General features: G+C 42.0%; 2 protein-coding genes across 2 annotated transcripts in view; both read left to right on the forward strand.

Moving 5' to 3' along the window:
- The first annotated feature begins 6159 nt into the window (after positions 1-6159).
- On the forward strand, positions 6160-9433 carry chchd1 (coiled-coil-helix-coiled-coil-helix domain containing 1). The gene is made up of 3 exons (XM_082557733.1): positions 6160-6496; positions 6969-7087; positions 9048-9433. Exons 1-3 carry the CDS (start codon positions 6358-6360, stop codon positions 9156-9158), a joined length of 369 nt encoding a protein of 122 aa, XP_082413859.1. The 5' UTR covers positions 6160-6357; the 3' UTR covers positions 9159-9433.
- A 14010-nt stretch (positions 9434-23443) lies between these two features.
- The window catches only part of LOC309720189 (neurotrypsin), a 28074-nt gene continuing 27726 nt past the window's right edge, over positions 23444-23791 (forward strand). The window contains exon 1 of the mRNA XM_082556850.1: positions 23444-23771. Coding sequence (XP_082412976.1) covers positions 23700-23771 — 72 coding nt within the window. The 5' untranslated portion in view covers positions 23444-23699. The remainder of the gene's footprint in view (positions 23772-23791) is intronic.

The following is a 23791-nucleotide window of genomic DNA, read 5'->3' on the forward strand; positions in this document are numbered from 1 at the left end:
TTTCACCAAATCACCACCTAAACACACATCAGATCGTGACAATGATTCACAAGTCAGCTGAACCAAGCCTTGACACAATGCTTCTGAAGCTCAGCCTCAGCTTCAAACAGGTCATGACTATAACCTAGGTACTCCCAAGGTTTAGTATATTGTTGTGAAGTTGGAAAATGATCCTGGAAAAATTGTGAATAATATAAAGTTCGAATAATTGTCACATTGTGGTGTGATCTTGACCCGATTTTCACCAAAGTTAAATCAGCTCCAGCTGGTATTGGTATCTTGAAAAAAAAAGTGGTCTGCTAACAGACAGACAGACAACCAAACTGAAGTGAATACATGCTCCAGCCCTTTGGGGGGAAATTACACTGACAGAATGTGTTGAAACATGTTCTGAAGTGTGTGAGCCGACGGGGAGTTAACAGGAAAGAGTTTCACCAGGGGTTTAAAGAGTGGATTTACCAGTTTTTTAACTAATGAGTAAAGTGTGTGTGTTTTCAAAATGAAATTGTAGTTTTTGTGAAAGTTTTAAAAGATTATCTAAAATACAGAAAGCAGTTTGAACGCACACTTTCCTTTAACGAGTCAGGGTTCATCTCTGATAGTGATGAACAAAGAATTATTTAGCTGTCTCTTTGTTGTTCTGAGATATTCCTCCTGCCCTCTCGTTCACACGTTCCGCTCGCAGCTATTTTCAGACAGAGAGCTTCAAAAGGCTGAAGAGTGGAGTCTGAGTACAGCCAGTCCTGCAGCTAAGGTGACATTTCAGATTATGTCTCATGATTTCCTCATATATTTTTACAGTATGACTGTATGGGTGTGTTATTTACTCTGAAAGCTGTTGTTACAAAGCTGGCACATGATACCACGCACCGTACCAGTGTTATTTGTGCTGATGCCGCCTCCCTCAGACAACAGCAGATGTTAAGACTTGTCCTGCATTCTCTCTGAACACCATGTAGACATAGACCAAGTAGAAGAGAAGCCGAGCACATACTGAGGATCGAGGAAGGCGAGGCAGAATGAGACCAAATGACTGTAGTGATGGACATCTACTTCGCCACCTTAAAAATGTTCTTCAGATTAAATTAATGTATCTTAGTGATGTGCACTCCACTTATAATCTGACATTCCTTTAGTTTTTTTTCAACGCGAGGGGTCTTGAGTACTCCATTAGGCAAAATCTGTGTTTCTATTCTGTAAAGGGCAAGTAGATGACAGCATGTTAATTTCAGCAACGCATATCGGTTGAACATTAAGATTTGACATCAGAACATTTTCACTTACAACACAAATATTTAATTCAATTTCAGGGCAAGTGGAATAAGACCGTACAGCCACCCAAGATTTAGTCTGATTGACCCAAAACCAACAATAATAATAACAAGAAAAACAGGAAAGTGATATGCTGATTAAACCTGCATTAATTGTTCTGTGTAGACAAGAAAATAGAGAAGCACAGAAAGCCTCTAGTGTGGATGCAGATCACCTGATTGAGTGGCGTGATGTTCTGGGCTGAACTCCACAGACTTACGGAGCGTGCTCGGAACATCAATAAAATACCGTAGACGGTCCAGGTCTTGTTTGCAGTCCTCCAGAGTGCTGAAGTCGAATAAAGTATGGCTAAAATCCTTATTTTTCTTATCTTCACAGGTGTCAAACTGGCAGAGAAAATTAGTGACCCATAGGGCAAAGGAATAAAACAGTCTTATCAAACTTTCTTTGAACTTTGTTGAACAGTTTTAACTGAAATTAAGCTGCAAGTCTCTACCAGCTTTGCACATCCACAGATTGTAATTTTCACCCATTCTTCTTTCCAAACTAGGTCCACTTTACTCTTTTTTTGGATGATAGATTGAACAGTGCTCTTTGAGATGTTTGTTTTTGTTTTTATAACTTCTCCACACTTTCATCCCTGACCCCCTTAGATGTGTTCCTCAGTCTTGGTGGTGGTGCTGTTTGTTTACTAATGTTCTCTCACAAACATCTGAGGCCTTCACAGATCAGCTGGATTCATACTGGGTATCAAAGGAAGCTTAATAAATAATCACATCACATCTGTCAAACTTTTATTTGTAAAACATTTTAAACTCCCTGTAGTATTTTCCTTCCACTTCACAATTCCACAGTACTTTGTGTTGGTTTATCATGATATCCTAAACAAATACAGGTGTGTGGTAGTAATATGACTAAATGTGAGTTTTCTCCTTGGAAAGCTCCCATGGACGCCTGGGTTTTGTGACCTCCTGGATGAATCATCAGTGCAATCTTGGAGTAATTTGGTTTGGGAAGGTTCTCTTCTGTTCCAGGTTTTCTCCATTTGTGGACAGAGCTGGACTGAGTAACTGTTGGGAATCACTTTTATCTTTAAGGCTAATATCTCATAATTAGCACCACATATTTGTATTTATACTTCTTCTCTAAGGACTTTGGGGGGAAGGGTATGTCTCACTATTGAAAGCACCAGAAGGTAAACGTGATTGCAAATTGCTTGGTTGGCCTTACAAACACTGACAGCTGACCATTCCTTGATTTTCATTAGATTACCCAGTTAAATCTCTTAACGCAGCTGACTCATTCCTGGCCTTTGCGGTGAGCTCGCGCTCCAACAGAGTATAGTGTGGAAGAAATGGGGAAATGGTGGAGCTGTAAAATTGAGAATAAATGCAGCAAAGTGTGTCAGATGAACCGACGTGTTAGAAGTCAGGGCTGCAGCAGCAGCTGCACCATCAACTGTAGCAGCAACAACAAGGCTCACAGGAGGCTGCTGTTACTAGCACCAGCTGTGCAGAAGCACCCATGGTCCCAACAAAAGTGTGAGGAGGATACAGAGGAAGGTGAAATTAATGTTGTGAAAAATAAATGGAGGGAAACAATTATGAGTGGAAAGATTCGGGTAAAATGAATGTCTACTTTGACCAAGAACCATTCCTAATAGCTATAGCATGGCTTAGAAAGATATCCTATCCCAACAACTGACAATCAACCAAAATTAAATCTTTTAGCCTGCTTCAGTTTGTCAGACAGGTTCTGCTTAAGGGATTTCTTGATTCAGCAGGTGTGGCAGTACTCACACCTGAAACTGATCTGAGCTTTCCAAAATATATTGTTATTTAAAGAAATTCAGAATTTAACAAGGTTAGGCACTTTGTCACATGGGCGGGTAGATGGATAGCGTTTTTCCTTCAATAAATGAAACCATCATCAAAAAGAGTCTGCATTTTGTATTTACTAGGGTTCAGAGATGGGCAGTAATAATAATAATAATAATAATAATAGATTTTATTTATGAGCGCCTTTCAAGTCACCCAAGGACACTTTACAATAGGATAAAACACTTAGTAAAACAATGGCAGAATAAGAACAATAAAACAAAAGCACAAGATAAAATGAACAAACAGTGGATTCACAGTGAATATGCAGATTTGAACAGATGAGCTTTGAGTTGGGATTTAAACTGGGAGAGAACCAGTGTTTCTTATTTCAGGGGGCAGAGAATTCCACAGCCTGGGAGCAGAGCAGCTGAAAGCTCTGCTTCCCACGGTGCTGAGGCAGAAGGAAGGTACAGCAAGCTGGATAGAAGAAGAAGAACGAAGTGAGCGGGCAGAACAGGTGGTGGTTAACAGGTCAGAAAGGTAAGAAGGAGCGAGGTTATGAATGGCCTTGAAGGTGAGCAGAAGTTTGTATATTATCTGGAACTCCACTGGGAGCCAGTGAAGTTCCTGAAGAACAGGTGATGTGCTGGTAGGAGGGGTTCTGGTGATAATGCGAGCAGCAGAGTTCTGAACCAGTTGAAGCTGATGGAGGGATTTTTGGGGGAGACCATGCAGAAGAGAATTGCAGTAGTCAATACGGGAGGTAACAAGACTGTGTACAAGAATGGACGTAGACTGGGTGGAAAGAGAAGGAAGCAATCTGTTAATGTTACGTAGATGGAAGTAGGCAGAACGGGTGAGATTACTGATGTGAGATTTATAGGAAAGCGAACTGTCTAGGATGACACCAAGGCTCTTAACCTGAGGAGAAGGGAAAACTGTGGAGTGATGGTGAGTGAGAAAAGGTTAGCCTTCAAAAGGCTGGATTTGGTGCCAATAAGGAGGATCTCAGTTTTATCCTCATTGAGCTTTAGAAAATTAAAAAACCAGGATTTTAACTTGGATAGACATTCTGTAAGGGAAGAAGGTGGGAGGGAGGAATCAGGTTTGCAAGAGAGATATAACTGGGTGTCATCAGCAAAACAGTGAAACTGAAGATCAAATTTGCGGAAGATGGTACCTAGAGGGAGGATGTATATTATAAAGAGAAGAGGGCCTAAAACTGAGCCTTGGGGTACACCAGAGGTGACGGGGAATAGACGAGAGCGGAATGATCTTAGTTGAATAAACTGGGAGCGGTCGAGGAGATATGATTGAAACCAGGCGAGGGGTGTGTCAGAGATGCCGAGAGAGGAAAGTCTGCTTAGAAGGACAGAGTGAGAAATGGTGTCAAAGGCTGAGCTCAGATCTAAAAGGACGAGAATGGCGTTACTGTAATCCGATTACTTTTTTCAAGTAACGAGTAAAGTAAGGGATTACTGCAAAAACGGTAATTAGATTACCGTTACTTTCCCGTAGGAACGCTGCGTTACTGCGTTACTAAAACCATGATTTATTTTGCGAGAATGTCTCATGACAGTGACGTAAGCGAGTGCGACGTTAGTGACAACAGCTGTGTGCAGATCAACAATGGATCATATATCGAGTGCAGAGAGAGTATGAGCGTGCAGCGTTTAAAGCGTGGAAGCACTGACCTTACTTTGAGTTTGATTCCATAAAAAGTGACAAAAACATTAGTGTCCGCTGTGCGTGGGAAGAAAACTTCTTTTTACAGCGAAAAAACCCCTAAACCTCCGAGCAAGCACCGAGTAGCTACGACGTGATGGGAAACTCACAGAGAAACTCGCGGATTCTTCCACTGACCGCGGCACACCTGCACCAGGGTAAACCTCCGCCTGCTTTACAGGTGAAAATAGAGCAACAGGACCGCTGAGTCTTTGACTTTATTTATTTTCTGCTGTGTTTTACTTGCATCTATTTGAAAGACTGAGTGTAAACACACAAAATATTTTATTTTATGAGCTGGAATGTGCAGAAAATAGGTTTAAATGTTAAACTAATTTCTTCCAGTCAGAGAATGTTGCATATAATTACATTTTTGCTTGATGCTAGAATTTTATCATTTCACTTCTTCATTGGTTTCAGTATTAGAGGAGTTAGACCCTGATGTATCTTCCTGGAATGGTGAAGCTATTTTCTGGAAAACTAACTCAACATATCTCCAGTAATAGAAAACTTGTATATTTTATATTATTGATTATTATCGAGTATAATTATTCTCATCTCATTGAAAGTAATAATTGTGTTATTTTTTGATTTTTATAAAGATTTGTATCAAGCCGATGCTACCACTGAGTATCCTTTTATTGTTGGCTTTGGACCATGCCATTATAATGCCATCAATCTGTTCATTCATAACTGTAAATTTAGCAACAAGAACCCTGTCCTATTTTTTACATTAATGAAGCTCTATTGCTGGCTGCATCAACCAGAAAGCTGTGAAAACAACTTGAATTGTGTAAGAAACTGCAGTTTTTATTTAAAATCTCCTGCTGTGTATTTACTTATTTATGAAAACATTATTACTGTCTCATTTCATTATATTCTCTGACTCTTAATGCTATTGCTGTGAGTCCCTGGCTTGTCTTTTAAACGTTTTTGTGTTCTTGTAACTTGTTTTCCTTCAATTATTTAAAAAAACGTTTGCAAATGATGTCACGCCACACGTACACATTACGACACCGACTCTGCAATAGAGAAGAAGAAACAACAGAACATGTTTTAGTGCATCGTCAGAAATATGATGCTGTAAAAAAGACAATGATCCAAAAGCTTGGTGATGTGAACGTGAAGCTGGACTTGGTTGATTTATTTCGTAAGAACTGGAGAAGTGAGAGTTATCAGGCCATAGTTTGTTTTTAAGGCAGACTCGTTTGTTTGGGAGGATTTGATTTTTTATCTTTATTTTTTGACATTTCGGTCCACACTCCACGCCAGTTGGTGGCGGTAATGCAGCGTTTTGCTGCAATGCTAATATATGCCAATAATAATATAAAGCAGAAGAAGACCTTTACGACAATTAATTTCTTTCTACGGTAAAACATGGCGCCGCGCAGCTAAGCTTGGTGAGGTAATGAAGCACCGAGACAAACACTGAGAGCTTTTCTTCTGCTTTTTCATTCTCAAAGTTTCAAAATATTTCCTCGGCGAGGCAGCAGCTCCCCGTGGAGCTGAGGCACAGTGAGGGGAGGACTTTCACACTACGATGGCCACGCAGGGAGGCATCGTGTTCCAGGAGAAGGTCAGCAGACTGCTCCGCGGACAGAACGGAAAACCAGTGCTCAAACCCAACAGGGCTCTGGTTCTGAAAGACGCTGTAGCGAACCGAAAACCCAAGAAAGGGGGTAAGAACATAAAGACATGAATACATCAGCGCGGCAGGATTAACGGACCGAGAGGGCTGACTGCAGAAGGCCCACCACAGGCTGACTACATGCAGCGTAGTTCAGTGCTGATGGTAGCAGCAGGGTGGAGCTTGGGGCTGTGCTCCACTCAAATTGAACTAAATGCTGCAAAAGTTACCGGATACTGATGTGGTAGAAGAATAGAAGAGCAATATTAATTGACAGATGTCTCCGCCTTTAGATGATTTAAAACGTCAGTTTGATCTGCAGGATGTTTCAGATCAATCACAAATAGACATTTTATTCATTTATTAAACGTTTTTCTCAAAGAACTACAACAGAGTTACGTGTTTATACACAAGTATCTGGATTTACTTTACACTTGTAGTTGCCTGTAGAAGTCCAGTTAAATGATTTATTATGAATGACTCAAGTTGGATTAATGTGTAAACACGAATGTCTTTCTCCACAGAGGCCTCTTGTATCACTGAAATGTCAGTCCTGATGGCCTGTTGGAAGCAGAACAACTTTGTGGACACTCTGTGCTCTAATGAGATTAACAGCTTTTATATGTGTGTGGAAAAGGCTCAGGTATGTCCATGCTCTGCAGAATTCAGTGAAACATGCCCATGCATTAACTGTGACTCTAGCAGTACAGAAAAACTAAGAATGGGGATGGAGAAGAGTGTTACTGTTATTTTAGAGTAACACAAATGGAAAATAAATTATGCATCATATGCAAATTATGTATCCTCGTGTGATCTTGATGTACAACTTACCTTAACCAAGTGGCAGAAAACAACCATTCCTAACAGATATACACTACCAGTCAAACGTTTGGAACCACCTTCTCATGTAATGATTTTTCTTTATTTTTCCTCATTTCTACATTGTAGATACAAACTGAAGGCATCAAATATATGAAGCAAGATACACAGGATTATGTAGCAAAGAAAAAAAAAAAGATAACTAAATAAATGGATAGAAATATGTTTCATATTTTAGATTCCTCAAAGCAGCCACACTTTGCTTTGTTGACAGGGCTGCAAACCCTCGGCCTTCTCTCAGTGAGCGTCATGATGTTGTCACCTGACATGGTCACCTCACAGGTGAGCCTGTCAGCGTTCATTTGTGGAGTTTCTTGCCTTCTTATTGCTGTTGGGACCATCAGTTGTGTTGTGCAGGGCAGGTTGGTAAATAGTTGACAGCCCTATTTGACAGATCCAATCAGCTAATAAAGAGAAACAACAGCCCATCATGACTTTAAGAACTGAAGGTCAGTCAGTCCTAAAAATGGCTAAAACTGACTGTGTGCAGTGCAGTCACAATACCATCAAACACTACAACAAAACAGGCTCACATGAGGACCGTCCCAGAGTCCCCTCTGCTGCTGAGGATACATTCATCCGAGTCACCAGCCTCAGAAATCACAAGTTAACAGCTCCTCAGCTTAGAGCCCAGATAGATGCCACACAGAGCTCCAGTAGCAGACACATCTCACCATCAACTGTTCAGAGACGGTGTGAATCAGGCCTTTATGGTCAAATAGCTGCAGAGAAACCACGACTAAGGAGAAGCAACAAGCAGAAGAGATTTGTTTGGGCCAAGAAACACAAGCAACGGACATTAGACCAGTGGACATCTGTGCTTTGGTCTGATGGTCCACTGCGGTCTGCATGCATGGTTCCCACCGTGACCATGGAGGAGGAGGTGTGATGGTGTGGGGGTACTTTGCTGGTGACACTGTTGGGGATTTATTCAGAATTCTGAACCAGCGTGGCTCACAGCATCCTGCAGACACATCCCATCCAGTTTGCACTTAGTTGGACCATCATTTATTTTTCAACAGCACAATGACCCCAAACACACCTCCAGGCTGTGTGAGGGCTATTGGTCCAAGAAGGAGAGTGATGGAGTGCTGCACCAGGTGCCCTGGCCTCCACAGTCAGCTGACCTAAACCCAGTGGCGATGGTTTGGGATGAAGGCAAACAGGCCGACAAGTGCTCAGCATCTCTGGGAACTCCTTCAAGACTGTTGGAAAACCATTCCAGGTGACGACCTCGTGAAACCCACGGAGAGAAGGCCAAGAGTGTGCAAAGCATTAATCGAAGCAAAGGGGGGATTTGGAAGAATCTACAGTATAAAAAAAGTTGAATTATTTCACATTTTTGTGTTTACTACATAATTCCAAATGTGTCCATTCATACTTCTGATGCCTTCAGTGAGAATCTACAATGTAAATAGTTATGAAAATAAAGAAAAAACATTCGACCTTTGACTGGTGGTTTACATCAGTTTTCTGTGTTTTGACATTGAGCTGAGAGTTCGGTTACTTTATAGAAGGTACAGTTACATTTCCGTGAACCGGCCGGCTCAGCAACAGCCCTGGGAGACTAGAAGCACACACCTGTGCTTCTTCCTCATTATTCTTTCTAAACTCTGAACTCCTGCAAAATGTTGGGCTGAAAGTGGGCAGAAGTGTCCTTGTTGTAGTTTAGAAACATTACTCTCATAAACACATCTGTAATAAATCTTCTTCTTCCTTCGTAGGCTGATGCGAAGAATAAAGCTGGACAGAGCAACATCCAGGGAGGACGTCTGCCACCAAAGCAAGCCACGGCGCTTCTGAAGAGATATCCCAACCTGTGCAAAGAGATCTGATACACAAACATTTTAATGCTCTTCTTGTACAGCTTTGGACTAGGACGCTCTCGGAGATGAATTTGGATTATGTCCTGGTGTGTCGAGCTGCCAGTTGCCAAACAAATAATGAAATAAAACAAATGAGTGGAATATTGAAAAGGGTGATTGTTGCTTTTACCCATTACTGTAAGGTTCCTTCATACCTCTGACTGGTAGTTTGTAATGTGCACTTGTGTTCTTGTCTTATTTTAAAACAAGTTTTAAAATATAAAGGAACTGTTTCATGTCCTGAATTGAAACTCTTTTTTTTGATTTATATTTTTTTTTATTAAGGTTTCAAAAGCAGGCATTCACAGTCTGTACATCATGTAAGCATACTTCTTGCTTAGGTTATCTGCCTTAGATACCAAAATAGTATTTTAATTTACATCCAAGTCATAAAGAGAGAATATTTACAACTATAGAAGCAATTGAAACAATCACATAATCCGAAATAAGAAAACAAACAAAACCAACAAACAAAACAAAAACGGATGTGTTGGTAGGGGGTGATCCTATAAATATATGCTCTCATACATCACAGTTATTGGTTTGTAAAAATAAAATCTGGCCTGTGAGGCGTGATATATTTGACCCAGTTTTCCCAGTATGATGTAAATTTCTCCAGCTTGTGGTTAACAGAAGCTGTTATCTTTTCCATGTTATAGATTTCCATTGTGATTTCCATCCATGTACTTACAGTGGGGCAAAAAAGTATTTAGTCAGCCACCGATTGTGCAAGTTCCCCCACCTAAAATGATGACAGAGGTCAGTAATTTGCACCAGAGGTACACTTCAACTGTGAGAGACAGAATGTGAAAAAAAAATCCATGAATCCACATGGTAGGATTTGTAAAGAATTTATTCGTAAATCAGGGTGGAAAATAAGTATTTGGTCACCTCAAACAAGGAAAATCTCTGGCTCTCACAGACCTGTAACGTCTTCTGTAAGAAGCTTTTCTGTCCCCCACTCGTTACCTGTATGAATGGCACCTGTTTGAACTCATCATCTGTATAAAAGACACCTGTCCACAGCCTCAAACAGTCAGACTCCAAACTCCGCCATGGCCAAGACCAAAGAGCTTTCGAAGGACACCAGGAAAAGTATTGTAGACCTGCACCAGACTGGGAAGAGTGAATCTACAATAGGCAAGCAGCTTGGTGTGAAAAAATCAACTGTGGGAGCAATCATCAGAAAATGGAAGACATACAAGACCACTGATAATCTCCCTCGATCTGGGGCTCCACGCAAGATCTCATCCCGTGGGGTCAAAATGATCATGAGAACGGTGAGCAAAGATCCCAGAACCACACGGGGGGACCTGGTGAATGACCTGCAGAGAGCTGGGACCAACGTAACAAAGGTCACCATCAGTAACACACTACAACGGCAGGGAATCAAATCCCGCAGTGCCAGACGTGTTCCGCTGCTGAAGCCAGTGCATGTCCAGGCCCGTCTGAAGTTTGCCAGAGAGCACATGGATGATACAGCAGAGGATTGGGAGAATGTCATGTGGTCAGATGAAACCAAAGTAGAACTTTGTGGTATAAACTCAACTCGTCGTGTTTGGAGGAAGAAGAATACTGAGTTGCATCCCAAGAACACCATACCTACTGTGAAGCATGGGGGTGGAAACATCATGCTATGGGGCTGTTTTTCTGCCAAGGGGACAGGACGACTGATCCGTGTTAAGGACAGAATGAATGGGGCCATGTATCGTGAGATTTTGAGCCAAAACCTCCTTCCATCAGTGAGAACTTTGAAGATGAAACGAGGCTGGGTCTTCCAACATGACAATGATCCAAAACACAGCGCCCGGGCAACAAAGGAGTGGCTCCGTAAGAAGCATTTGAAAGTCCTGGAGTGGCCTAGCCAGTCTCCAGACCTCAACCCCATAGAAAATCTGTGGCGGGAGTTGAAAGTCCGTGTTGCTCGGCGACAGCCCCAAAACATCACTGCTCTCGAGAAGATCTGCATGGAGGAATGGGCCAAAATACCAGCTACTGTGTGTGCAAACCTGGTAAAGACCTATAGTAAACGTTTGACCTCTGTTATTGCCAACAAAGGTTATGTTACAAAGTATTGAGTTGTATTTTTGTTATTGACCAAATACTTATTTTCCACCCTGATTTACCAATAAATTCTTTACAAATCCTACCAAATTCAAATTCAAATTTTATTTGTCACACACACACAACCATACACAGTATGACATGGGGGTGAAATGCTTGTAGCTGTACAATGCCCGACCATTAAATGACAGAAGAAAAGTTTTACAATATTTACAATTTACTACAAAAGTTTACAAATTAACTTAGGAATTTACAGTAAAGAATGTGCAAATAGCAGAAGAGATTATAAAGATAAGGATTATAAATTATAGGAATTATAGGATTATAGGAAATGTGTGGTGGTGCGTGTGGTGACGTGAGAGTCCAGTCTTATAGTGACGTGTTTGGGAGAGTCCAGTCCTACACCTGGTTCAGGGCCCGAATAACCTGGGGGAAGAAGCTCCTCCTCATTCTCTCTGTTTTGGCCTTAAGGGAGCGGAAGCGCTTCCCAGACCTCAACAGTGAGAAGAGTCCATTGTTGGGATGGGAGAGGTCCATCATAATCTTCCTAGCTTTGGACTTGCACCGCTTGGTGTAGATGGACAGCAGGTCAGGGAGCTCTGATTGAATGATGCGTTCTGCCGAGCGCACCACCCTTTGCAGATCTCGTCTGTCCTGCTTGGTGATGTTCCCAAACCAGGTGCAGATGTTTGCCGTCAGGACGCTCTCGATGGTGCAGGAGTAGAAGTTCTTGAGCACCTTCAGTGGCAGATGGAAGTCTCTAAGTCTTCTGAGGAAGAAGAGACGCTGACGGGCTTTCTTAACCAGGGTGTTGATGTGACAGGACCATGACAGGTCCTGAGTGATGTGGACACCCAGGTATCGGAAACTGTCCACTCTCTCCACTGGCGTGCCACTGATGATGAGGGGTTTGTAATTCCTCGCCTGCTTTGTAGTGAAGTCCACGATCAGCTCCTTAGTCTTGCTGATGTTTAGGAGGAGGTTATTCTCCTGGCACCAGGTCTCCAGGTTCCTAATCTCCTCCAGGTAGGCCGTCTCGATGTTGTCGGAGATCAGGCCCACAACAGCAGTGTCGTCAGCAAACTTGACAATGGAGGTGGTGTCGGATGTGGCTACACAGTCATAAGTGTACAGTGAGTACAGCAGGGGGCTTAAAACACAGCCCTGAGGCACTCCAGTGCTGAGTGAGATGGAGGGGGAGACTTGTCTTCCTACCCTCACTGATTGGGGTCTGTCTGTGAGGAAGTTGAGGATCCACTGACACAGTGATGAGCTGAGTCCTAGATCCGTCAACTTGGTGAAAAGCTTAGAGGGAATTATTGTGTTGAATGCTGAACTGTAGTCCACGAACAGCATCCTAACATAATTCCCTCTGCCAGTGTCCAGGTGACTCAGGGATGTGTGGAGCAGGTGAGATATGGCATCGTCTGTGGAACGATTAGTCCGGTAAGCAAACTGAAGTGAGTCGATGGTGGGAGGAAGTGAAGAAGTGATGTGATCTCTCATCAGTCTTTCAAAACACTTCATCACAATTGAAGTCAGTGCTACTGGACGGTAGTCATTGTGGCAAGCGGGCTGTTGTTTCTTTGGAACAGGGACAATAATGGACTGTTTGAAGCACGTGGGAACCACAGCTTGGGCCAGGGAGAGGTTGAAGATCTCCGTGAACACCGGTGCTAGTTGATCAGCGCAGGCTCTAAGGACCCGGCCAGGGATTGCATCTGGTCCTGCTGCCTTCCTGGTGTTCACCCTCCTGAAGGTGTTCCTCACGGCATGCTCTGTGATGACGAATGCATTTTCTTCACTGGTGCACTCCGAGCGCGCGCAGCCGTTTGTTGTTTTAATTGCTGCGGCGTCGAAGCGTCGACCATGTGGATTCATGGATTTTTTTTTCACATTCTGTCTCTCACAGTTGAAGTGTACCTCTGGTGCAAATTACTGACCTCTGTCATCATTTTAGGTGGGGGAACTTGCACAATCGGTGGCTGACTAAATACTTTTTTGCCCCACTGTATGTTTGGGCTCTCCGGGGATAACCATTTTCTGGTGATACTCTTTTTACAGGCCACCAGTGGAATATTTACTAAATGTTTATCATATTTAGGCCATTCCTGAGGTATATATCCAAAGAACATAGTCTTACTCTCGAGAGGTATTTCACGTTTAAAGATATCCTGTAAGGCATTATGTATTTCTCTCCAATAATCCCTCAAGATAGAGCAGTCCCAGAAAATGTGGTAGTGATTTGCACTTTGATTTCCATAGTTCCTCCAACAAGCAGGGGAATTATCATCATAATGAGACTTCTGAGAAGGTGTTATAAAGTATCTAATTAGGCACTTCCAGCCGAATTCCCTCCACTTTCGTGAGCTGGTACACATCCACTGATACCTCCATATTGCCGTCCATTCTTCCTCTAATATTTTTATCCCTCCTTCCTTCTCCCATTTTGTTCTAATATATGAAGTCGAATGTGGTTTCAAATCCATTAGACCCTTATAGAGACATGTTATATATAAAGTTATAGCTTTTTATAAACAGTTCCATCAAGCGTGTGTTTATCATTGTTACGTTTCTCATCTTCGTGTCGGCATAGTGCCTTAACTGCAAATATCGATAGAAGTCTTGTTTTTCTAATGAAAATGTCTTTCTAAGCGTGTCAAAGCTGAACAATTTTCCATCTTTCATTATACTACACAGGGCTGTTATGCCCTTACCTGTCCAGTCCTTGAATCTAGAATCCAATTCATTAGGCTTGAACTCTGAGTCGTAAGCACACCATTTAAGAACTGTAATATTGGTCTCGAGTTTATATTCCTTTATAATAGTTCTCCATGTTTTAAGGGTTCTTTTCACCCACAGGTCATCAATGTTTTTTATATAGGTTTGTAGATTATTGTCAGCTAGAGTTGCCTGAATAGGAATAGACAGCATTTGTTCCTCAGTGGTTTTCCATTGGGCAGTGTATGATGGGTTACACCAGCATATTATTGCTCTCATCTGCGCTGCAAAGTAGTAGTATCTGAGGTCAGGGAGGCCCCATCCTCCCTTTTGCTTAGCCAGCTGTAGAGTTTTGAGGCGAACCCTTGGTCTTTTACCTTGCCATATATATCTAGATAACATTTTGTCCCACTCATTAAATTGACTTTGGTTAATCTCTATTGGTAGGGTTTGAAATAGATACAAAAATCTTGGCAATACATTCATTTTAATAGAATCAATTCTTGAATTAAAGCTAAAGAAAGGAATTAAGTCCATCTTACTATATCTTCCTTTATTTTTTTGTATAAGGGTAGGTAGTTCTGTTCAAATAGTTTTGTAAGATCTTTCGGTAAATTTATGCCTAAATATTTAAAACACTCCGTTTGCCATACCAGGGGATAACTACATTTTATTTCTTCTGGTGGGCTATAATTATATGAGAGTAGCTGGGTTTTACCTATATTAATTTTATAGCCTGATAATTGGCCGTATTGTTCAAATGATTGCATCAGTTTGGGTAAAGAATATGTTGGGTGTCCAAGGTAGACCAAAATGTCATCCGCATAGCAAGCCAGTTTATATTGCGTCCCTTTGATAGAAATTCCCTTAATCTCTTCGTTTTGCCTAATGAATTGAGCTAGTGGTTCCAAGTATAATGATTAGATTAGATTAGAGATTAGATAGAACTTTATTAATCCCTCGGGTGGGTTCCTCTGGGAAATTCGATTTCCAAAAAAGCACAGCACTGACAGAAGTTACAGAGTTACAGAATATTATATATATATATATATATATATATATATATATATATATATATATATATATATATATATAATACACACACACACACACATATATATATATAAATACAGAGACAATATAAATAAAATATACAAAGGGGATAAATAGAATAAATAGGAATAAAAATAAAAATACAAGTGAATTGAACATTTCAAGTATTGAGTCTATTGCACTGTTGACTATTTACAAAAGGTATTGTACAGTGAGGTGCAGAGGCACTACAGCTTAGTTGTTCCCCCCTCCTTTGTCCTCCTGTTTCCCCTCCCTCTCCCCTCCAGAGAGGAGTTAAACAGTCTGATGGCGTGTGGGACAAAGGAGTTTTTAAGTCTGTTAGTTCTTGTCTTTGGGAGAAGCAACCTGTCACTGAACAGACTCTTCTGGTTGTTAATGGCCGTGTGCAGAGGATGCCCAGCATTGTCCATAATGTCCAGCAGTTTCTTTAGTGTCCTTTTCTCTGCCACTGTCACCAGAGTGTCCAGCTTCATGCCGACCACAGAGCTAGCCTTCCTGATTAGTTTCTCCAGCCTGGATGAGTCCCTCTTTGCTGTGCTGCTCCCCCAGCACACCACAGCATAGAAAAGTACTCCAGCAACCACTGACTGGTAAAACATCCTCAGGAGCTTCCTGCAGATGTTAAAAGACCTCAGCCTCCTGAGGAAGTACAGTCGGCTTTGGGCTTTTTTATACAGGTGCTCTGTGTTGCATGACCAGTCCAGTTTATTGTCCACCCACAGCCCGAGGTACTTGTACTTGTTGACCACCTCCACCTCCTCCCCCTCTATCTGAACTGGCAGTGGACCTTCTCTGGACCTCCCGAAGTCCACAACCAGTTCCTTAGTCTTTGAGGTGTTGAGTTGCAGGTGGTTTGTGTGACTCCATGCGACAAAGTTCCTCACCAGACTTCTGTACTCCTCTTCCTGATCATCCCAGATACACCCCATGATGGCCGTGTCATCTGCAAACTTCTGAATATGGCATAATTCAGAGTTGTAGCAGAAGTCAGAGGTGTACAGGGTGAAGAGAAGAGGGGACAGCACAGTTCCCTGTGGTGCTCCTGTGCTGCTGACCACAGTGTCAGACGTGATGTCCTTCAGCCTGACGTACTGTGGTCTGTCGGTGAGGTAGTCGGAGATCCAAGCCACCAGGCAGGGGTCCACCTCCATCCTGTTCAGTTTTTCCTGAAGCATACAGGGCCGGATGGTATTAAAGGCACTGGAAAAGTCAAGAAACAGGATCCTGACCGTGCCTTTTCCCCCATCCAGGTGTGAGTGGGCTCTGTGTAGGAGGTACAGGATGGCATCCTCCACTCCGACACCCGCCTTGTATGCAAACTGTAGTGGGTCCTGGGCATGTTGTACCTGTGGTCGGAGGAGGTTGAGGAAGAGCCGCTCTAGAGTCTTCATAAGATGTGACGTCAGTGCGAAAAGTAACGGTGACCATGCACAGCCCTGTCTAGTGCCCCTTTTTAGGGTAAAACTGTTGGATAGGCATCCATTAATTTTAATCCTGGCTGTAGGATTGTCGTATAGAGCTTGTATAGTTTTAATAATCGTATCATGAAAGCCAAATTTATATAATACCCTGTAAAGGAACTTCCAGTTGACGGAATCAAAGGCTTTTTCAGCGTCTACACTCATCACAATTGCTTTGATTTTATGTTTTTGTATATGGTCCATAATATGTAGTGTCTTTCGTATATTGTCCTGTGTTTGGCGTTGATGTATGAAACCCGTTTGGTCGTTACATATCAGTGTTGGTAGGAACTCTTCTAGCCGTTTGGCCATGATAGATGTGAAAAGTTTATAGTCCACATTAAGAACGGAGATTGGCCTGAAAGATCCACATTCCATTTTATCTTTGCCTTCTTTTGGTATAACTGAGATAATTGCCTCCTTCCAACTGGGGGGCATTTGTGCCTTTTTCAAGACCCAATTCAATGTAGGCAGTAAAACAGGTATCAGTTCCTTTTTAAATTCTTTATACCACTCTGCCGTGTAACCATCTGGTCCTGGTGATTTACTTAATTTAAGCCTATTAATTGCAGCTTTTAATTCTTCTTCAGTTATGTTCATTATCATTGCTTGATTTTGTTCTTCATCTAAAGTGGGTAAGTCTAGAGGGTTCAGGAAGCTATCAATCTGAGCTTCAGTCCCGCCAGGGGCTTCAGAGTATAGGGTTTTATAGAATCTTTCAAAGGCTTCCTGTATTTCATTTAATTTATTTTTTATCACTTTTGTACTTGGGTCCCTAATTTTATAAATTGTATTTTCCGCTGTCTTTTTTTTCAATTTCCACGCCAATATTTTGGTAGATTTAATGCCACTTTCATAGTGTCTCTGTTTCAAAAACATTAAATCTTTCTTGATTTCTTGTGTGGCTAGATGTCTGTTTTTTCTTAATCTAATTTGCAAAGTGGTTTTATTCAGTGCAAAGATCCTAAGTGGATGTGATGGAATTATTCTTCTTGGGTTGCACGGCTCTGGCCGGAAGGTTACTGCTATCGCTGAACACTGAACCCATCGTTCCTGTGGAAGCTGATATTGGTGGTCAGCAATGTCAAAATTCAATCAGCCAGAGAGACTTGCATTAAGTACCAGTAAACAAGGTTAGTGTGTTTGATGCAGATATCTGATTGGATTTGAACACTTAAAAAAAACATTCACAAGTAACTGTCTCTGACCCTGTCTGTGGCTTAACCTGTACTTACAGTATTTTAACAACAGTGTAAACCTAACGAAGCTGATCACGTGAGTGTGACTACTGCTGCTTCAACCTTACAGGCTCTATTAGCTGGGTTCTACCATTTGTGGACAAGTTACTACCAGTTCACACATTCCTCCTCCTCCTCGTAAAGCTCGGTTATGTTGGTTGGGTGTGCGTATCTCGCTTCCATCGACGCCCTTGCACTGCGCCACAGTCTGAAACTGATATTTTATCAAACACTTAAGTGTGTGTTCAAATGTAACTTTTTGAAGAGTGTTTATATGAAGGCTGCATTTCATGCACTCTTCACATCAGAGTATTGCTTTGGAATCCGTTTTGTAATACTGGCTTTGTGTTAAAAGATTTGAACTAGCAATATATTGTAACTCATTACAAAATATTGTGATAATATTTGTATATTTCAGTATCTGCTGATCTATTGGAATTTTACAACAATCTCTGGGGCTGGACTTCAGCCATGGAGGGTCCAGGTTCCCAGCTTAGCCATGAGCTGCTTTCGCACTGAAACACCTTCAATGCAACAGCTGTACGTGGGGCTCGGTGCCCAGTCTCAGGTGGAGATCATGATTGCTCCCCCCTGACATCCTCACGTCCCACTGTGTAGTATTTGTGTTGTACACTGAGATACTAGATGTTGGGTATCAGAGATTCCATAGGTCCCACATCCTCTTCATGTAACACCTTTAATTTTTTTGTATTACCTTATTTATTCAGTTACTGTAGTTGGTGGCTTGTGGGCATTTAGTAAGTCTAAACAAATCTATATAAATTCGTTACTTTGATCTTATTTACTGGATAAGTTATTGTAAATGATTTGTCATGACAAACACAATCAGAACTAAAACTGAATAATAAAGCTTTACAGTTATGCATTAGATTTAAAATTCTGTCACTGCTTTTACTTCACTGACAACACTATTTTAAGCTAGATTGATTTTTAAAACGTGGTTAATATGACGCTTTGTTTCTATTGACATTTAGCGAACCATGTTGAAAGTGTGGATTTGTTTCATGTTTTGTCTAAGGCACAGGAAGCATTTGCACCCGCCGCTGTGAGAACATTTTTCTGTTGCATCCCTGTTTATCTGCACATCATTGTACAAACCATTTCCTCCCTGCTTATCACTTCCTCCCAAATATCCACACTCAACAGGAACTTTCTTACAGTCCACAGTAATTACTGTTTCATACACACCTTAGGGCTTCTTACACATTCAATTACACCACATATATTATTTATTTACCTAATTATCTAAAAAATAACTGAATTATAGATTAAATATACACAAACCCCAAGTACAGCCAGTTTTAGTATATTCCCTGTTGTGTCCAACACTTTTAAATGTGAGGCTTATCGTATTAAAAAACACGGGAGCTACGAGTTACTGAGTCAACATTACTCTTAGCTGCTGTTCACTGGTATTGCACTAATGTTGCTCAGAATAAGTTTGTGACAAACGTTCCAAGTATATCTATTCAGTGACTGCTTTTGGAAAAAACAAACAAACAAAGGAGCCTCGGCGTGGTTTTGTGGTTCAGCCCACGTCGATGGCTGTTAGCACTGAGTGGTCCTGAGGATGTTCGCTTCTCAGAGTCTTTTTAGGGTGTTTCTGTGGGATCTCCGAATCTGTTGCTTCTTATCTTTGTCACCTATCTCTACGTATTGTTTTAGTTACACAATCTGTTCCAAACCCCCAAACTGTTGCTGATATACCGTTTCTTAGCACCTCCACGCCTGTAGTTGCCTTCATTATCAGTTAGAGCTCCTGCACATTCTTCTGTGGTGCACTGCAATAAATTTGCGGTACTGCTTTGGCCATTCTCCCTTTAGTTCCCCTGTGGGCTCATTTTGTCCCCAACACTACTTACATCTTTATCAATCCTGATATTTCTGGTGATCCAGTTTATTATTGTAATCATTAGGCCTGTCTCTACTGCTATGAATATGTGGTACGTGTGTGTTGTGTATGTGTGTAGGAGCTGGTAATGCTAGCATTAACAGACAAGTACTGCTAGCTTGGAAGTTGTAGTGGGTTTAAAGAAAAATAAATACACTCCCCTTTTCCACAAATCCCCTGTGGGAGCTGGAGTGGGCAAATTGTTTACTTGGAGGTATTTCTTTTTACCTTTTCATTGTCAGATGCGCGACACAGGAACACGCGGTGTTAGAGGCATCTGAAGCCTCAGCTCAAAGACGGAGATGATTAAGATCAGGGTCGTAATCATCCTCGTTTTGTTTTGTTTTTTCTGGCAAACTTTCACAATCAGTGCCAAGTAAAACGCAGCTTATCGGGCTCTGCTTATCTGTCTGATCCAGTCCTGTTCAGAAGTTGTAGCAAGCAGAATAATGGTCTGAGGGAGGGAGGGGAGATGTTGAGGATAAAGCAAACACACAGGCTGGGTCTCCAACCGCTGCATCTGTAGCAAAGCATACTCAAATGATACACAACACCTAGGAAGCGACAAGGGGGGAGCGGCAGTAAGGGGAATCCCCAACCTTAATAACAATCTCCCAGAGGGACCAAGGCCCAGCAAGCCCCAGACTCAGGCCTAGTACCACACTGAGCCAGCAATGATCCAGGGAGGCAGTCAACAGGTCACCTATCACCGGGTAGAGTGTAGGAAATGTGGGTGTAGAAGACCTGCCTGCTCCTGCTCCTGCTTCTGCTTGTCTGTGTAATTTAAAAGTACAATAAAATGGCCTGATGTGACTGGTTCAGCCTGATCACAGACCTGCTGTTGATGACTTAGCTGGAGCCGTTTCATAAGTAGTGGCTTCAGTCTTTGCTGGACTGCTGTCTGCTAACAGTCAGTGCTGCCCAGCTCCTTGCCTCGAACCGTCACAAGTCTTTGGTCTTTTGGAAATTGTGAATAAATGTGTTGTTCTTTAACTGCTGAGTCCTGCATTCGACTCCTGCCTGTACATAGACCTTCACAAAAGGAACAGTTTCTTCCATATTCCCCAGTATACTGTAGGGTTCTCCACGACACACTTACTGTACAAATTTAGGAAACACTATTTACAAAACAAGTTTAATAGTAGCGATGTACCACTCAGTACTTGTTGACCTGCTGATTTTTTTTTTTAATTCAGTCATTTATATAGTCCTGAATCACAACAACATTCATCTCAGAGTTGTTTATATTGTAACATAAAGATGCTACAATTATAGGGAAACACCTGACCAATTATTGGACCCCATATGAGCAAGTGCTTTGAAAAGAGTGGGAAGGAAAAACTCCCTTTAAACAGGAAGAAACATCCAGCAGAACCAGGGTCAGGGAGGGGTGGCCACCTTGGGGGTGAGGGAAGAAGACAGGACAAATACATGCTGTAGAACAGAGCCAGAGACTAAACACGCATGTGTTCATGTGTTCATGGATGCATCATGAGAAGCCCTCAACAGACCTATTGCAACGTGACCAAGGGAGGTCTGAGGGTCATCTGATCCAGTCCTACCTATATGTTTCCCAAAAAGGAACGTTTTAAGCCTAAACTTAAAAGTACAGAGGGGGTCTGTCTCCTGAATCCAAACTGGGAGCTGGTCCCTGTGAGGAAGTGTAATGCAAGTGGTAAGGAAGGTGATAGGTAGACAGCATCAGCAGATATTATCTGGCCTAAAGGAAGAATGTATTTTAAAAACAGAGTAGGTCTCAGCACGGAGCCCTGAGGAACTCCACATAACTCTGTAGATTCAGACATAATCTGGTTTGCAGACAGACTGAGGCTACGTTCACTCTGCAGGTCTTGATGCTCAATTCCGATTTTTTGATCAAATCTGATTTTTTTGTCTGCTCGTTCACACTACAAATAAAATGCGACAGCAAACGCGCTCTAGTGTGAACGCTCAAAGCGCTCGCATGTGCAAAAGAAGACGTCACACACAACGCGCTCTGTTTAGACCCAGAGCAACAGTATGTTTGACTGATGGCCTTAATATAAAGACTTCGGACTTCATGTTTCCCAGTTTTTGCTTTAAGTTATTTTGTTATTTACATAATAATGTAGATAACCTAATAATGATCCTTGTTGCTGTTTTAGACGAGCTGTGCTTCCAAGGATAGCTGCAGATATCTGTCAGAATCTGCAGATTATACAGAACATATAAAATGTTCACGTTTCTCCAACGTTGTCTTCCCAACAGTTTCACCGGATGGACAGGAAGCGTTCACGATGTCTTCTCCGGCGCTGATAGTTGGCGTCTGTCTTGTGTCAGTGACGTAAAAGACGGATTTAATGCAACATGACCATCAAACAGCAGTCGCTTTCTGAAACATCAGATATGTATCAGATTCAGTACCACATACGAAAGTGACCCAGATCGGATTTGAAAATATCGGATTTGTGCCGTTCACACTGTCACACCATGATCGGATAGATGGTCGCAGAGGGTCAAAAAAATCGGATTTGATGCGCTTTTGCCTGCAGTGTGAACGCAGCCTTAGACTCCTGTCAGATATGTCGGATGAAAACCACTCAAGGACAGAGCCAGACAACCCAACCAGATCTCTCAGTGTGTTTATCGGGATGGTAGGATTAACTGTTTATCCAAGTGTGCTATAAGGTGGACAGTAACTGCCTTCTCAGAAAGTTTTGACATAAAGGGAGTTTGAAAGTAGGTCTATCATGTTGATGTAGTGTTGAATCCAGGCTGGGGTTTACAATGGCACGTTTAAAAAAAGCTGGGAAACGATTAGAAAACATGAAACATTAAAAAAGTTTAGTGGGGGAGAAAATCTGAGGGACCTGAAGACGGCTTCATTTTGTCCACCGGGGCTGCTATTACATCATATGTCACAGTTGTAAAAGTTGACCAGGAGTCAGGACTTGATCTACTCAACAAAACATCAAAGAAGTTTGTTACTGTCTGCTTGAGAGTGCACAGGTACCACATCTGGGGACACGATAGATCTGATTTTGTCAAACAGAATCTCGGGATTTCTCGTTTTTTGATATGAGTCTAGAAAAATATTCTGATTTCATTTCAAGAGAACACGAGATCTCTGAGATAGAGCCAAGTTCAGTTTTCTTCCATAGTCGTTCAGCTTTGCAGCATATTCTCCTCAAATTTAAAATGGACTGATTGATCCAAGGGCATGCCTTTTCCTGTGAGATAGAACCTGTTTTAATCAGGTTCTTTATTTCATGAGAAAGTAGAGAACTGTCAGTCATGACAGAGAACCTCTCAGCTGTTATGATCTATGAGTGTTTGTTTAGAACTAGAATTGAGCTAAAAAAAGACACCGTTATCATCACTCAAATGTACAGCCTCGATATCGAGGCCCATAGAAAAGACAAGGTCCAAGGTATGGCCTTTTATATGGGTTGGTCCAGAAACATGTTGGGCAAAGTTAAAGGATCAGTTAAAAGCTCAGCTGCTGAGTTTGAGGAGGCTTCGTTTAAACTTCCCTAGCAGAGAACCCTTTCTCTCTCTCTGGCGAGTCTACATGTGCTGCAGTAGTTGTTCTTAATGACTAGGGACGCTTCTTAAAACCACCGTCAGTGATCAATTCACAACAACAGTTTCACTGTACTGACACGCCCTGTCATATAATCTTTGTCAAATGATAAATATTTCCCCTTAAGAAGCGTCAATTATTTACGAAAGTTCTGATGTCACATATTGAGGGTGTAATTCCGTGAATAGGGAGGCGGACCATAGACAAAAACGCGTCATACGATTTTAAGGTGAAGGTGAGAGAGAGAGAGAGTGCGTGAATGAGTCAGTGAGAGAGAGAGAGGGTGGGTAGCGATATTGGTGTGCCCTTTCCTCTCCAACAGCGCGTCATTTTTAGCTCTGGAGCGACTTGGACGTCGGTACCTCGGTTAAAAGCGGACAGTATCCTGTGTGTTTCGTATCGAGGAAGGATTGTCAGAGGCCGTGAAGACTTGGTGAATGTGTGCGCTGGCAGTGTAGAGAATATGGTTTCCTCAGCACGATGGAGCAGAGGAAAGCTGTGTCCGGATTTGTCCCGTGTTGTCTGTTACTGGCGCTGGCGGTGTCTGCAGAGGTGAGCACGCTGCTGCCCAA

Source organism: Aulonocara stuartgranti, assembly GCF_965226115.1.
Source record: "Aulonocara stuartgranti genome assembly, chromosome: 13".
Classification (NCBI taxonomy): domain Eukaryota; kingdom Metazoa; phylum Chordata; class Actinopteri; order Cichliformes; family Cichlidae; genus Aulonocara; species Aulonocara stuartgranti.